Source organism: Mirounga leonina, unplaced genomic scaffold (genome assembly GCF_011800145.1).
Source record: "Mirounga leonina isolate KUSES-001 unplaced genomic scaffold, KU_Mleo_1.0 Mir_200, whole genome shotgun sequence".
NCBI lineage: Eukaryota > Metazoa > Chordata > Mammalia > Carnivora > Phocidae > Mirounga > Mirounga leonina.
Genome location: NW_023270503.1, coordinates 806,690 through 823,638, shown reverse-complemented (window position 1 = coordinate 823,638; position 16,949 = coordinate 806,690). Strand labels below are relative to the sequence as shown.

General features: G+C 46.2%; 1 protein-coding gene across 2 annotated transcripts in view; it reads left to right on the top strand.

The window, feature by feature from the left end:
- Positions 1-16,949, top strand: part of RAP1GAP2 (RAP1 GTPase activating protein 2) — a 228,474-nt gene that overhangs the window by 161,847 nt on the left and 49,678 nt on the right. For both annotated transcript variants that reach the window (XM_035027528.1, XM_035027529.1), the window contains 5 exons: positions 3,608-3,643; positions 8,152-8,196; positions 8,903-8,935; positions 9,323-9,535; positions 10,700-10,803. In XM_035027528.1, coding sequence (XP_034883419.1) covers positions 3,608-3,643; positions 8,152-8,196; positions 8,903-8,935; positions 9,323-9,535; positions 10,700-10,803 — 431 coding nt within the window. The remainder of the gene's footprint in view (positions 1-3,607; positions 3,644-8,151; positions 8,197-8,902; positions 8,936-9,322; positions 9,536-10,699; positions 10,804-16,949) is intronic.

Sequence of the window (16,949 nt, the reverse complement as noted above, 5' to 3'; positions counted from 1 at the left end):
TGGAATCATGACCCAGGCCAAAGGCAGACCCTTAATGACTAAGCCACCCAGGCGCCCTGCTCCTATGTTTTCTTCTAAGAATTTTGTAATTTTAGCTCTTACACTTAGGTTGTTGATTAATTTTCAGTTAATTTTTGTATATTGTGTGGCAAAAGGGTCCAGCCTCATTCTTTTGCACGTGGCTATCCAGTTTTCCCAGCACAATTTGTTGAAAAGACCCCATTGAATTTTTATTCCATTGATCTGTAGGTCTATCCTTCTGTCGGTGCCACATTATCTTGATTAAAAACTTTTTGCTTTGTAGTGAGTTTTGAAATTGGGAAGCGTGTGTCCTCCAACTTTGTTCTTTGGTTATTCTGGGCCCCTTGAGTTTCCATGTCAATTTTAGGATCACCTTTTAATTTCTACAAAGGATTCAGCTAGGATTTTGATAGAGATTGCATTGAATCTGTAGATCAGTTTGGAGGGTATAGTTATCTTAATCATACTGACCTTCTAATTGTGATCATGGGATTTATTTCCATTTATTCAGAGCTTTTAAAATTTCTTTCATCATTGTTTTGTGCTTTTCAGAGTATAAGTTTTAATTTCTTTTGTTAAATTTCTAAGTATTTTATTCTCTTTGATGATGGTATTGTAATTGGAATTGTTTTCTTAATTTTATTTTAATTGTCCATAGATAATATATAGCAATACAATTTATTTTTGTATATTGATCTTGTGTCTTGCCTCCTTACTGAACCCATTTATTATATTAGTTTTAATAGTTTTTTTAGTGAATTCCTTAGTATTTTCTTTTTTAAAAAAATAAATAATTTAGGGGCGCCTGGGTGGCTCAGTCGTTAAGCGTCTGCCTTTGGCTCAGGTCATGATCTCAGGGTCCTGGGATCGAGCCCCGCATTGGGCTCCCTGCTCTGCGGGAAGCCTGCTTCTCCCTCTCCCACTCTCCCAGCTTGTGTTCCCTCTCTCGCTGTGTCTCATAAATAAATAAATAAATAAATAAATAAATAAATAAATAAAATAAATCTTTAAAAAAATAAATTAGAGAGCTCTCTAATTTAGAGAGCGCCAGTGGGGGGAGGGGCAGAGGTGGGGGTGGAGAATCTCAAACAGACTCTGCGCTGAGTGTGGAGCCCCATGTAGAGCTTGATCTCCTGACCCTGAGATCACGACCTGAGCCAAATCAAGTGTCACTGAGCCAGCCAGGCACCCCCTTAGTATTTTCTATATACAAGATCATGTCATCTGTGAATAGAGATAGTTTCACTTCTTACTTTCCAGTTTGGATGTCGATTATATAGTTTTTCTTTTTCTTTTTCTTTTGCCTAACTGTTCTGGCTAGAACATCCAGCACAGTGATAAATAGAAATGATGACGGTGGTTAGTTTTATTCCTTATTTTATGGACAAAGTATCTGGTTTTCCATTAATAAGAATATTATTACCTGTTGTTTTTTTGTAACTGCCCTTTATCATGTTGAGGAACTTCCCTTCTATCTAGTTTATTATTTTTTTTTCTAATTTTTAATCAAGAAAGTGTTTGGAATTTTGTCAAATGCTTTCTTTATGACTGTTGAATTGATAATATGGTTTTTGTTTTTATTCTGTTCCTCTGGTGTATTATAGGCATTGATTTTTGGATAAACCAACTTTACTGTAATCCCACCAGGTCATGATGTATAATTCTTTTTTTTTTTTTTACGTTGTTGGATTTGGCTTGCTAGTCTTTTTGAGAATTTTTGTATCTATATTCATAAGCTATATTGGTCTGTAATTGTCTTGTGATGTCTTTGGTTTTGTTGTTGGGGTAATACTAGCCTCGTAGAATAAGTTGAGAAGTGTCCCCTCTCCTATATTAAGAGTTTCTGAAGAATTAGTATTAATTCTTCTTTAATGGCAGAATTCACAGCTGAAGCCATCTGGACCTGGGCTTTTCCTTGTGTAGCTTCTTGATTACTAATTCAGTTTTTTTATTTATTATAGATCTTTTTAGATTTTCCATTTCTTAGAGTCCGTTTTGGTAGTTTGTGTATTGCTAGAAATTGTCCATTTCATCCAAGCTCTTTAATTTATTGGCACCCAGTTGTTCATACTATTGGAACATAGCTCATTGTAACCAAACAGTGCTGCAGGGAACATCCATCCTTGTGCTCACCCGGAAGCGTGTTTATAGCACAGATCCCTAAAAGAGGAATCACCGGGTCAGACGTCTGCATGTGTAATTGTTGATTGTTTCTGCCCTTTTGTCCTCTTCCTGCTCATCTTTCTAGCCTTATTGATTTGTGTAAATTCTTTCCGTCTAGGAATCTTGGTCTCCTGGAGAATGGAGTTGGTAAGAGTGCACAGAGCCAGTGGGAAGGATAGGTTCGGGAGCTGTGTGTTTCACGGCTGCTTCTGGGCAAGGGTGCTCGATGTGGGTGCCTGAAGCTCGTCCTCCATGCTGTATGTTCACACGGGGGGTTTCCAGACCCTGGAACCTGAACCGCTGGGGATCGGAGACTGTTACCTCTGATGGGCCAGCTGTGGCCTGGGGGGAGCTCATTTTAAGCCTGGTGACTCCACAAAGGTCCTTCCCATGGTGGTTCTCTCTGGGAACTCTGTGGGCAGGGGGCTCCAGGTAACTCTGGCCCATTGCTGCCTGCAGAGGGAGGGAGGCATGCTTTTGCTATGCAGGAAGAAGTGACAAGGACCTCCTTGTTTTTCATCATCACAGCTTTCTTTCTTTCCTATTCATCCGGGGACTGTGTGCTGGGTGCTCATTAACCCATGGCTTGCCAGGGCCCAGATGTGGGCAGTGACGTGAGGACAAGAAAGTGTAGCCTATTTTTATGGACGGGGACATGGGGAAAGTGCTGAGAGGTCTCTGTGCGTGTTTGTTAGGGTAGAGCCTCTAGCCCCTCACCCCTCTGTTCCACTTCCTTTTTCTGCTTTTTGCCTTTACCTGGAATTTACAAGGGGGGCACCAGAGCAGGTTAAACGTTTGGACTTACATAGTTCGAGATTTTTAGAATCATCTCTCCAGGTCCCTGGAGACTCCAGTTCAATGGTTTCCAGGCTTTGCTCACAAGCTCTTAGGGCCCCAAAGAGATTTTGGGGCCAAGGGGCCGGGGCAGGCATGTTAGGAGTTCAAGCCCCCAGGGGGGCTGTGCTTTCACTGGCTTTATATGTTGGAGTTCTAAGTGAGATGGCAGACCCAAGGGCCGTGTTGCCACAAAAGGCGGAAGACTACTTGTGTTGGGTACCTTGGCCCCACCGTTGGGCTGAGAGCATCCCAAACAGGACTCCTCCTGCAGGCTGAATCCCGGGGCTGACAGGTGTCTTAGGGAACTTGGCTTTTCCCCAGGGCCTCACAGGCTCCTCTCTCTTGATGGAGACTGAGTGCCTGCTCTCCCCAGGGACATTTGCCAGCCTGGACGCGTGTCATTTTTTCTTTTGTTGTAGGGGGTGTTCTGGCCCTCCAGCCCTGCAAAGGCAAAATCAAATGACCTTCTCTCTTGATCCAAATGACTCTTGTCTCTGGGGAAGCACTGGACTAGGCTTACAGACAGTTGGTGAGGAGACTTTCTCAGCAGACCTCCTGGCTGACGCGTCCTCTTTATGTCTTTCAGTCGGCGGAGTTCTTCGAGATGCTGGAGAAAATGCAGGTGAGCATCCCCGAACGGCTTCGGTGGGGAGGCTGAGCCCTGGGTGGGGGGCATGCTGCAGTGACCGTGGGGGCAACACCACCAGGCAGAACTTGGGAGCCTTGGAGGGAGGGGCAGAGAAGAGAGAACTCCCAGTCTGCTGGCTGGGACTACCTCGGGTCGTTTTTGTGGTGAGTGGCACCGAGGATTCTGGGAAGGCTCCTGCCTGAAGAAGGGGAGTAGATAGAAAGCAGAAGTCCTCCAGCAGAGCAGATGGGGATACCATAACCCCACAGATGTGGGGAGGGCTTGAAAGGGTCCATTGTTCCTGGAATGGGTGGGAAAGAAAGTCTGAAAAAGGAAGCCCTTTCGTAGTGGAGGTCATCTTGTGTGTGGGAGGCAGAGCTGAGGGGGAGAGACCCACTGGGGGTCAAAGCCGCACCTGACGCTCATTAGCACAAGTTCTTTCCCTTTTCTGAGCCTCTGGCTCCTGTTTTTTGTCTATTCACAGTACCATTTTCACCTTCCTCCGACACCAAATGTGTGGTGGTTTCTCCCCCACCAAGCAATTCTGTGACACCAGCTGGGTGTCCTACAGTCAACTCCACTCTGACCCTGTCTGCCCAGAGAGCATGTCTGATCCCACAGGGCAAGGGCTCTGCCTCACAAGACCGCCTCTCCCCCACTTCAGATGCCATCATCACCAGCAGGCCGTAGATTTGAGGTTCCCTTGGCCCCCTGCTCAGGTTCGATTAATTTGCTAGCATGGCTCACAGAGCCCAGAATCACTTACTTCCTGGATTATCAGTTTATTATAAAGGGATATAATTCAGGAACAGCCAGATGGAAGAGTTGTAGGGGGCCAGGTGCTGTGGGGCTGGCCTCCTCTGGATGTATCACTCTCCCTGTACTGCCATGTGCTCACCAACTGGAAGCTCCCTGAGCCCATTGTTTGGTTTTTTATGGAGGCTTCACTGCGTCGGCAGGATTGATTCACCCCGCAGCCCCTCTCCCCTCCCGGGAGGTTGGAGAGCTGGGACTGAATGTTCCAACCCTCTAATGGTTCCCCTGGCACCCAGCTCCGTCCTTAGGGGTGTCCCCAAAGACACCTCATTCACAAACATATGAATAACGTTAGGGCTTTCACCTTTATAGCTCTGGAGCTGTTTCAGAACTAAGGACAGAAGACGGAGTATTGTAACAAAAGATGCTCCCAAATGTTCCCATTGCTCTCATCACTTAGGAAATTCAACAGGTTTTTGGAGTTCTGTGCCAGGAATGGGGTGAAGACCAAAATATTTATTATTACAAATCATGCCACAGCCCTTATAAATAATAATTAAAATACCCGCATACACAGTTGTTGGGATGAAATGAGATAGTATATGTAAATACTTGCTAGACACTGCAGAAAAATCAGTGTTCGGAATGGATTTAGGGGCCTTTCTAATCACCCCTCACCGAGGGGCCAGGGCTCACAGGTAAGAACTGCTGCCCTGGGGAATAACGGGGCGGGGGGTGTCCAGAAGTTTTAACTGATACAGGTGGGAAGGATGGGAAGAAGATGTTGATAATAACACATGTATTTTTTTGTAAAGGTTTTATTTATTTAGAGAGCATGAGTAGAAGTAGAGGGAGGGGCAGAGGGAGGGGGAGAGAGAATATCCCAAGCGGACTCTGCGCTAAGCAAGGAGCCCAATGCGGTGCTCAATCCCACGACCCTGAGATCATGACCTGAGCCAAAATCAAGAGTTGGACGCTTAACAGACTGAGCCACCCAGGCGCCCCTAGCTCATGTATTTTAAGCACTTTTCTCAGCTCAGACATTGACGAGTGTTAGTTCCTTTCTTCCTGGTAAAGCCCACAGGAAGCAGCTCTATTATCATCATTGTCCCCTTCTGTGTGGACCGCAGACTAATTCTGTATACATTTAGGGACCTCAGTCAAGCTGTGGAAAGAGGATTGGCACACGCTTTGACAGCGAGTGGCGGGAGGTAGTGTGTAATTACGAGCTCAGCTGCCTGGAGTAAAGCGGGGATTCTCACCCCGAGCCCATGGGGAAGCTGGCAGGGGATTTGCGGCTCACCCTGCCTTCCCTTCATTTGTTCCCACAACCCACCGGTCCCTCGCCCCCTGCGGGAGACCCCTGCCTCCCCCACAGAGCGCTCTCTGAGCACATAATTCAGCCTCACTTGACTGGCCTCCATTGTTTCTGTTACTAGATTGCTGGGCTTGACTTTTCAACCAGATTGGGACCCTCTTGAGGGCGGGAGTCTGGTTCCTATGCTCCCTCTGTATGTTCGTGGCAGCAGACATCCAAGGGTCTGCCTATTCCATCTCCGTTGAGACTGCCAGGGGCTGAAATCAAACTTCCCGGGGTTTAGGTCCCTGCCTTGTGCCCCGCTGGACCCCAGCCTCTGAGAGGCCCACAGTTTCCAGCTCCTCTGTATGTACACAACTCACATACGGGGAAATACTGGGAGTGAAGCAGGTGGTGTGGTGTGGCCAGATCCTGTCCTTGTGTGTGGGTGCCACCTCTTCTCAGGCTGTGGCTGTGGAGACTGGGTCTCAGAGCCGTCAAGTGCCCAGGGTACTCTGTGAGTCGTGGGGAGCTGAAACTCAGATCCGGGGCTTCCCCCTCCCCCGAGAGTGGAGGAATTGGAAGAAGGGCACAATCCCTATGATATAGACTAAGTATACAAGATTTGGGTCCGTTTGGTCCTGGGTTCAAAGTCTTAACCCTGACACTGTCTAGCTGAGTGTCCTTGGTCAAGTCTCTCTACCTCTCTGATCCTCTATTTCTTCATGGTAGGGAAAAGGGGAGATAATGATAATGCCTATTGCAAAGGCAGACACAGAGCTGGGTGGTGGCTCTGTCAGAGAGGGAAGGGGGAGGGAAGAGGTTTGCTCTCCTGCCCAGGTGCTGTTCCCAGGTAGGGGTGACTCATGCAGGACAAACAAAACAAACTCCTGACATCACCCCCCTCCCCATCTGCCCAGTTTGCTTCCCTGGACAGGGTCTGCCGGGCCACCCAGGTGGTTTTCTCCCTGTGTGGGGAGAGGAGTACCTGTCCAGTGGGAGGGGTCCTCCCACGCCCTCCTGAGCAATGCTGCAGGGTGACTCAACCCCGCGAAGTCCAGAGAAGCCGAAGTCTAAATCCGACTGAGCAGGAGCCCTGGGCTCAAGCGCCTGTGGGATATGATCGTGCACTTGGACAGCCCAGCTTCAAATCCAGGCCCTGCTACTCGCTAGCTGTGCAACATCAGAAGCAGCCTGCTCCTTGTACCTCAGTTTCCCCTTGGTATAAAGGTGCTGGGGGCTTCATAGGAGACAACGGTGGCAAGGTGCTGAGGAAGCTTAAAATCCCCATGTTATGATTAGGATGGTCTTCTCTCCTAGTTGTCCCACCATTTCATACCCTTATTAATTTATTCAAGCAGTCTAATTTATTCAGTCGTGTGCTCCCCTCATTTATTTATTTATTTATTTTATTCTTATGTTAATCCCCATACATCATTAGTTTTAGATGAAGTGTTCCATGATTCATTGTTTGTGCACAACACCCAGTGCTCCATGCAGAATGTGCCCTCCTCAATACCCACCACCAGGCTAACCCATCCTCCCACCCCCCTCCCCTCTAGAACCCTGTTTGTTTTTCAGAGTCCATCGTCTCTCATGGTTTGTCTACCCCTCCGATTTCCCCCGCTTCATTCTTCCCCTCCCGCTACCTTCTTCTTCTTTTTTTTTTTCTTAACATATATTGCATTATTTGTTTCAGAGGTACAGATCTGAGATTCAACAGTCTTGCACAATTCATGGCGCTTACCAGAGCGTGTGCTCCCCTCTTGAAAAAAAAACAATTAAGTCCGATCTTGACCATAGGACCACTGGACAAGGCACAGCTTCCCAGAAGCAAATGAGCCCCAGGCCCCCTGCCTGTCACCTGTGGGTCTGCACCCTGAGGAGGGAGAGAAGCTATGGTGGCAACAGTCCAGAGTGCTGGCTTTGACACCATTCAGATGTGGGTCCCCACCCTTGCCCCATACCTGCTGGTTCTGAGGGCCTGGCAAAGAGATTTCCGTGCCAGGATGACAACACTGCCTGGTAATATTGGTAATAGTGACCTATAGCAAAACTAGTCCCTTTCTAGGGCTTAGCACATCCTGCACATTTAACCTTTACCACAATAGTAGCTGCTGTCACCGTCCCCGTTTTGCAGATGGGAAGACTGAGCCACAAAGGTTTGGGACTTGCCCAAGGTCGTAAGTGGCAGTATTGGGATTTGAACCCTGGTGCTCTGGCTCGAGTCTATGCTCTTCCCTGCCTGTCCTCCTGCCTTACTTGGAGCTGCCGTGAGGACTGAGTGTGACAAGGTGTGTGATGTGTAAGGACCCGGCACACATCCGCTATTGCTGCTATTACCAACCCTAACAAGGCAGGTGTTGGAGAATCCCAAGGGAACCCTCCATTTGGCCCCTATTTTATGACCTTTTCTCTTTCATGGATCCTCTTTTCCTTGTTTCCACAGGGGATCAAGCTTGAAGAGCAGAAGCCGGGCCCCCAGAAGAACAAGGTGGGCTGTGTGGATGAGGTGGCAGCCCGGTGGGCCCGGCATGGGGACGGCCGGCGTGCTGGGGTCTGTGGTCTTCCATCTGCCTTTCGCCAAGAGCTCCTTAAGTGGTTGTGCCCGTGTTCACTGGTGCACGGTGGGCAGTAGCAAGGCCCTGACTTGATGCCTTTAGGGGGCAGCCTTGGCGTGGAAGGCTGGGGTGGAAGCCTCGGGTGAGACCTAAGGCCTGTGGCTCAGCCTAGCTCTTCTGTACCTGCTTCTGCAAACAAACCGCACATGGCATTTCGGGGTATCAGGCTTTGGGTCCAGTGATCCTCAGCTCTCAGCTTCAGTTTCTTTTCCCAAGGCCGAGGGGTGCGGCTCATCACTTGGAGGTCAGCTCTTTTGCCTGAAGGCAGGGCTGGGTGGGATCAGGGGTCATCTTCCTGTTAAAGCTTCCTATGGGGTGAGCTGACGTCATGCAAGGCGTGAAATTCAGAGCCTTTGTGTACTGCGTTCAGGTTCTGTCAGTTTGGGGAAGCACTCAAGGGAAGCCAGATCCCAGCTGCCTCTCTGCTGTTCTTCATCTGGTGTTCTCTTTGCTCTCTCAAAGCTCGAGCACAGCCTGCCAGGCACTCCCACCCCCCGACCTGGGAGAATGGAAAAACAACCCTCAAACTTCACGGGCACTGCTCGGTCTAACGGCAGCCTTATCTGGTTTGTCTTGCAGGATGACTATATCCCGTACCCCAGCATTGATGAGGTAGGAGCCCCCTAGCCTCACCGCAGCCTGCCCTGGGTCTCATCTCTGGGGTGGGCTGGGGCAGCTGGTGGTGCTGAGGGCCCTTGCCCCACCCCACGTGAGCGAGAGCCTCAGGCCTGGGCTTTTACCTTTGTGGCCTCAGTTTTGCCGTTTCCAGACGGGGTGCTGATCGAAGCCTTGCAACTCTGGTGCTCCAGGGTCAGTGAAGCTGGGAGATGTTGTTGGGCTTAAATTTGGGGTTTGTGTTACCGTATTTGGCCTCAACTACAGGGGTCTCCACCTTGGAGCAGTTCAGAGGCGGGGGATACCACCACTGGCACCCCTCCCCTGCCCTCCCCCTGTAGAGCCAGGGCTGGCCGAAGTGCAAGACCTTCTCTCTGCCTCCAGGTTGTGGAAAAGGGAGGCCCGTACCCCCTGATTGTCCTGCCCCAGTTTGGGGGCTATTGGATCGAGGACCCAGAGAACGTGGGGACGCCGACCTCCCTTGGCAGCAGCATCTGTGAGGAGGAGGAAGAGGACAGTGTCAGCCCCAGCACGTTTGGCTATAAGCTTGAGTGCAGGGGCGAAGCCAGGGCCTACCGCAGGCATTTCCTGGGGAAGGTGAGGCTGAGGGCCCTGCATGAAAGCAGCTGCGGGCCGGGCAGGGAAATGCACCTGGCCCGGCCTCCTCCAGCATCCCTGTCTCCGTCTCTCCTCCTTCCTGGGCCTGCCTCCGTCCTGCTGTCCTGGCTGGGGAAGTGCAACTAGCTCTGCTCCTGGGCGGGGGGACAGGGTGTGCAGAAGTCAGGAAGGCTCAGTGTGGTGGGTCCTTGGGGGCACCACTCCCAGCAGATGTTCTCGGAGGTGATGGGATGGGTAGTGTTGGGGGGTGAAGAAGGGTGAAGGAGAAAATGTGTTCTCACGCCTTGGAAGTCTTTGTCTCCATCTAAGTAGTCAAATCTCTCCTGTCCTCACTCCAGCAGGTCCCCAGGGCACTTGTACCAGATGAGATGAGCCTCTGATTGTTTACAAGTGGCAAAGTCACATTTCTTTAAATATATTCTGCTCTTCAGACTTGCCTGGTTTGGAAGTCCCGAGGGCAGGTTCCAGAAGTCTCCAGCCCAAGGCAGTTTTGCAGAGTCTCATCTGCATTGTTCAAATGCAGATTCCAGGGCCCCACGCTGATATGGCAGGTCTGGAGTGGGCTCCCTGAGCCTGAGGGAGGCCCGCTCTCCAGAAGACCTCCTAGCTCCCCATGCGTGGAGGAGCCAGGGTGCCTCCCAGCTTTATTCCTGCAAATGGTCTGAATCAGCCAGGGCTGCTCCCAGGGAGCAAGGAAGTGGATGTGTGGGGTCCTTGGAGAAGAACTTGAGCATCAGCGTTCAAGGTGGGCTTGAATGCTGGATCGGTCACTTACTGGTTGTGTGACCCTCGGCAGTTTCGTAATCTCCCTGGACACTGGTTTATCTATCTGTGAAATGGGGATAATGATATCATCTCCCCCATAAAGTTGTGGTCAGGATTAAAGGAGTCAGTGTGTGTTAAGTCCTTAGTCCATTGCCTGGCACATCCCAACGCCTGGGCCATTGGAATCTATTCCTGTGACCTTGCTCCTTCCCCTTCATCCTCCTTCCTCCCTCCTCAGCAGCAGCAACCACAGCAGTAGCATCCTTGTCTTTCCTCCTCCTTGCTACGGGGCTTCTTGCTCCTGGTGAAGGAGGTGATTTGGGGGGCCATGTCTGGAAGGTCCCCTCCTCCCTGTTAATACCTGATTTCTGTTTCTAGGATCACCTAAACTTTTACTGTACTGGCAGCAGTTTGGGGAACTTGCTCCTGTCCATCAAGTGTGAGGAGGCAGAGGGCATGGAGTATCTTCGGATCATTCTCAGGTGGGGCTCTGCACTGTTGGAGGCCACACCTCTAGTGGCAGGGACCCAGAAATACCAGTCTGACCAGTCTGGTCTGGGTGTGCTGGGGGGAACAGACCAGCCGGAATCCTGGGGCTGTGTTCTGGTCGCCAGGCCAAGAGACCAGGTGTTTATGTCAGCCGGGGGATTGTGGGAGTCAGAGTGGTATCCTAGTCTCAAGGTCACCTAGGCCATACCCCCACCTGCCTTTCTGTCTTGTGGGGGTATGGCTCAGAAGGAGTTTGGAAGGAAAACTAGAGCTGGCTCATTCTGCTGAGCTACAACTCCACATCGTCCTGGGAGAGCGTTTGCCAGAACGCTGCCTGTGGTGTGCATCCCGTCGGGAAGATAGATCCCAAAGCATCTGTGTGTGTGCTGGGTTCCCCGAGATGGAAAGGTGTTCACAATGGGAGCACTAATTTACAGCTAAGCCAGGCTAGCTCTCTCTCCTCAAGGGCAGGAGCTAGAACTGGTTTCTGTTTTTTTTGACTAACATGTTTTGTAAAACCTCCTTTGTACCAGGAAGTGTAATAGGTGCTGGGGATGCAATGATGACTGAGTGGTGGTCTGTTTTCTAAAGGCTTCTGGTCTAGTGGGAGGAAAAAAACAGAGGATTTTAGTATGTGTCACAGGTATTATTTTATTTATTTATTTATTTATTTATTTTTTTCACAGGTATTATTTTAGTGATATGCACAGGATTCTGTGGGAGCACAGAGTCTGTGTCTCATATATCTCTGTCCCTGGTGGGCTGGTGGAAAAGCCTGGAAGGCCAAGTGTTAGTGCTTAGCAGAGTGCTATGAACCTGTCAAGCTCTCAGTATATAGTTGTTGAATCTAATTGGAAGTCCTTGATGGTATTTGGAAAAAAAGCAATAACATTTTTTTCTGCCCAAATTTTGAGATAGGTATGGGAGGGAGCAGGGGCACATAGCTGTGCTGTGGAGAGGGGTGTGTGTGTGTGTGGTACAAGGAAGTTGTCAGCACCCATCCAATCTTGGTTTTTTATTAAGAAAGGAAGCAGTTTTCTTTACTGAAGTTCACTTGGCTAGAAATCATATTTGCAAGGCAAGGAGAAGTTAACTAAATTGTTAGAGCAAATTTTTTGAGGGAGTGATATGTGGATCCCCAACTCCAAATAGGATTTCGAGCTAGGTGAATCTCTGTAAAGAAAATTATTTCCTTTTTTAGTAAAAATCAGACTTAGATTGGGTAGGATTTCTGAGTAAGATGATAATTGAACACAAGGATCTAACTCCTTTTTTCCAATATTATATCCTATCTGAAATACTGCTTCAGAACTGAAAACTAGAGAAAGATGTCAAGAACACAACACACACTTTGAATATTTTAAGAAATAATATACGGGGCAGTTAGGACTATAACGTAGATGATATTGAGAGTTGAAATCCAGCTCACCTTCCTTAGACAGCAATGTAACATGGGGATATATGAAATTGGAGATTCTGGGAGGGTCTTGTACTCTTTAGAGGTGAGTGTGAGCCCTGGAATAGTCAGGAGTCTTTCCACATGGAACCACTTTTGTTGTTTTGGGTCAACAGCATTTGAAATCAATCCTGAAGAGCCCAAGGGCAAGCTCAAATGTGGCTCTCCGAAATAGAAAACCAGTGAGTAGGGTGGCAGGAAGAAGCCATACACCAGCTAGGAAGTTGGACAATCACATCATGTACTTGGGGTGATGGCCAGGCCAAATTGAAAACCAGACATGAGAAAATTGGTCCCACAGCTTTAGAAGCTTTACCAGACACAAAGAAGAAATTATACAGAGGTGAAACTCCCTTGCAGGCAGCGACTCTTGTCCCAGCATCTTCCTTGTTCCCTGTAGGCTTCTGGATTATTTAATTGATGTCTTAAGATAACCAGCTCTCCAGTTTATGCTCTCTCTGTGTATGCTGTGAGAGTAGCCAAGAGGAGTCTATCCACTACTGGACATGAATAACAAGCCTGAGCAGATTTCTTCTTTTTCAAGTCTGGATATAAAGAAGAAGTAGGAAAAAAAAACCCTCACAGGTCAGGGAAAGAAAAGATTCTGCATCTAAAAAAGCATGACCTAGCATTTAGAAGGTAGGGAAATGACCAAATTTTAAGAAGGATTTACTACAGAAAGCCAAGTAAAATTTATTTATCTATTAAATTTGTATTTTCAGCAAACTTCCAGAAAAAATAAACTGTATGAAAGAAAAGACAAAAGATAAAATAGGACAGCAGAATGAGATGAAAAAGTTGCTGGTTAAATTAAGGAAAGAACATAAGAAAACTAAAAATGACCAAAAAGAATTTTAAATGGTTTTAGAAGCAGTAAAGAGCAGAGTCTACTTGGTGGAAAACCCAGTTAGTAATATTGAGAGCAAGCTTAAGAGGCTTTCACATAATTCAGAGGAAAACACAACTCTAAAATGATGGGCAAAATTATAATGAATATGGAGGATAGTGAGCAGGAATTAAACATGTGGGTAATTGATGTTCTTAAGCTGATTGAAGATTTACTCTGCAGATCAAAATGACTCACTCAGTATCAGACAAAATCAGTGAAGGGAAACTAAAAAGCTGGACATATTTTGATGAAAATGTATTCCATGTATATAAAATCACTGGTAGAATGAAAACATTCCAAAATAAAGGAAGATAAAGAAAACATTAATGTATAGAAAAAGATAGAAAATAAACATAAAATAGAAGTAAGTCTGAGTACATGTGATGTATAATAAATATAAATGAATGATATTATACTATTAAATAGCAAAGATTCTCAGTTTGAGTCATCCCTCCACCCCCCACTAATCAATCAATGTATATGTATTTTATTAAAGAAAGTAACTCAGTATATTTAAAAAAAAAGTGTTGAGAAAAAGTTATAGCAATCAAATACAAAAAGGTAGCACAGTTGGCATATTAATATGAAAAAGTAGAATTTGAGGCAAAAAAAAGCAATCAGTGTGACAAAAAGGGCTATTATCTATCCATAAAAGATAAAGCCTTGTTCAGTCAGGGCTTGATATGTACCAGACTTTGTCCAGGGATGGGGCTAATGTAAGGAATAAGCTCATCTCTTGTTACTTGGCTACAGAAAACATTCAGTACATATTAGGTATTCTTATTCCTGTTCTCTCACTTATTTTCTTCTTATGGACATGAATTATTTTATTTTATTTTAATTTTTTAGAAGATTTAATTTATTTATTTGACAGAGAGCGAGAGAGGGAACACAAGCAGGGGGAGTGGGAGAGGGAGAAGCAGCCTAATGACTGAGCCACCCAGGCGCCCGGACATGGATTATTTTAGTCTAGTGACGGTGATCCAAAGATAGATGGTATGAGAGAACTGAAAGAAGTTTATAAGAGCTTGAATGTGGAATGTGTGTCTGCATGTGTATATGTGTGAGTGTAAGTAAGGTTGAGAGATCATGCTGGAGAGGTAAGGAAAAGTTAAATCATGTATGGACTGTGTTTAGGAACTTAGATTTTCTTCTATGAGCCAGAGGAGAGCTCCTGAAAGGGGAATATCATGATGTGATTTATACTGTAGAATGATCACTGGCTAGAGTAAGGAGAATGTAATGGATGGAAGGCAAGGCCAGAAGCAGGAAGATGAGTGACAGGCTGCTGTGATGGGTCAGCTATTATCATGTGATTAGACAGGCCACAAGGTTGCATAAAGTGTATGCAACCAGTTCTGATGGGAACTGGACCAGGGTGCCTTGCACTGAGGATAGAGAAAAATGGATGGAAAGTTCCAAAACACCCAGGGAAAATTGACATTAAGAAAGACAGCTGAGGGACGCCTGGGTGGCTCAGTTGGTTAAGTGTGCCTTCAGTTCAGGTCATGATCCTGGGGTCCTGGGATAAAGCCCCACATCAGACTCCCTGATCAGCAGGGAGCCTGCTTCTCCCTTCCCCTGCTCATGCTCTCACATGCTCTCTCTCTCAAATGAATAAATAAAAAATCTTAAAAAAAAAAAAAAAAGCTGAAAACATCAACAAATGAGAGCTGGTTTTATTGCTGATGAGATGCAAATAATGGTATACTTTCAAAATGACTTAAATATATTTAATATCTGAAGAAAATAATGAATAGCATCTATAAAAGTGATAATAAATTATGATACAGTGAATGAGTGGAAATGAATCAAGAATGGATATACCTGGGTACAAAATGAAAACAATTGGAATTATTGGAAATAAAACAGTTGAAGTTAAAAATCTCAATACATGGGATAAAATCTAGTCTAATATTGTCTGTTCAGAATCAAAGTGTGAATCTGTGCATTGGAAGATAGTCTCAAAGAATTCATCCAGAGCACAGCACAGATGGAGTGATGAAATACATGAAAAAGAAGGAAGATTTGTGGATAATAGACTGATAGGTCCCAGCATTTGTCTTAGAGTCTCAGAAGAAAGAGGAGAGAAGCCAGTGGAGAAGAGATAATCCGAAGAAATAATGGCTGAGAATATTTCAGAACAGAAGAAAGCACGCACTGGGGTGCTGAACATGATTATAAAACAAAGCAATACTAAGAGACACATCAAAGTGAAGCATTAGAACATCAAAGGGAAAGAGAACATTTTAAAGCTTCCTAAGGATAAAGTCACTCATCTATGAAGTAGTGACAACTGGGCTGAGATCTGACTTCTTATCAGCCACAGGACAATAGGACAGTATCTTTAAAATGTTGGAGGAAAGAAAGAAAGGAACGAAGGAAAGAAAGAATCCTTTAACCTAAAATTCTATACCCAGAGAAGCTATTGGCAAAGACAAAACTGTTTTCAGACAAAAAAATGAAGGGAGTGTACCACTCACAGACTCTCCCTGAAAGAATTACTAAAGGATGTACTTCAGCCAGAAGAAAAGAGAAACCAGGGGCACCTGGGTGACTTAGTTGGTTAAGCGTCTGCCTTCGGCTCAGGTCATGACCCCAGGGTCCTGGGATTGAGCCCCGCATCGGGCTCCCTACTCAGCGGGAAGCCTGCTTTTCCCTCTCCCACTTGTCCTGCTTGTGTTCTCTCTCTTACTGTCTCTCTCTCTGTCAATTAATTGAATAAATAAAATCTTAAAAAAAAAAAGAACAGAGAAACCAAAAGAAGAGATGCAATTAAAAAGTGGCCAGAGTGCCTGGGTGGTGCAGTCGGCTGAGTGTCTGACTATTGGTTTTGGCTCAGGTCAGGGTCATGGGATCGAGTCCCACATTGGGCTCTGCGCTCAGTGAGGAGTCTGCTCGGGATCCTCTCTCCCTCTGCTCCTTCTGCTCATGTGTGTGAGTGCTCTCTCTCTCTCCCAAAATAAATAAATCTTAAAAAAAATAAAGTGGGGGGCGCCTGGGTGGCTCAGATGGTTAAGTGTCTGCCTTTGGCTCAGGTCATGATCCCAGGGTCCTGGGATTGAGCCCCGCATCAGGCTTCCAGCTGGGTGGGGAGTCTGCTTCTTCCTCTCCCTCTGCCTCTCTCCTTGCTTGTGCTCTCTCTGTCTCTCTCTCTCTGATGAATAAATAAAATCTTAAAAAAAAAATAAATAAAGTGGCATTTTCAGACCACAATGCTTTGAAACTAGAACTCAATCACAAGAGGAAAGTCGGAAAGAACTCAAATACATGGAGGCTAAAGAGCATCCTACTGAAGAATGAATGGGTCATCCAGAAAATTAAGGAAGAATTAAAAAAATTCATGGAAACCAATGAAAATGAAAACACAACTATTCAAAATCTTTGGGATGCAGCAAAGGCAGTCCTAAGAGGAAAGTATATAGCAATACAAGCCTTTCTCAAGAAACAAGAAAGGTCTCAAGTACACAACCTAACCCTACACCTAAAGGAGCTGGAGAAAGAACAGCAAATAAAGCCTAAACCCAGCAGGAGAAGAGAAATCATAAAGATCAGAGCAGAAATCAATGAAATAGAAACTAAAAGAACAGTAGAACAGATCAACGAAACGAGGAGCTGGTTCTTTGAAAGAATTAACAAGATTGATAAACCCCTGGCCAGACTTATCAAAGAGAAAAGAGAAAGGACCCAAATCAACAAAATCATGAATGAAAGAGGAGAGATCACAACCAACAGCAAAGAAATACAAACAATTATAAGAACATATTATGAGCAACTCTATGCCAGCAAATTAG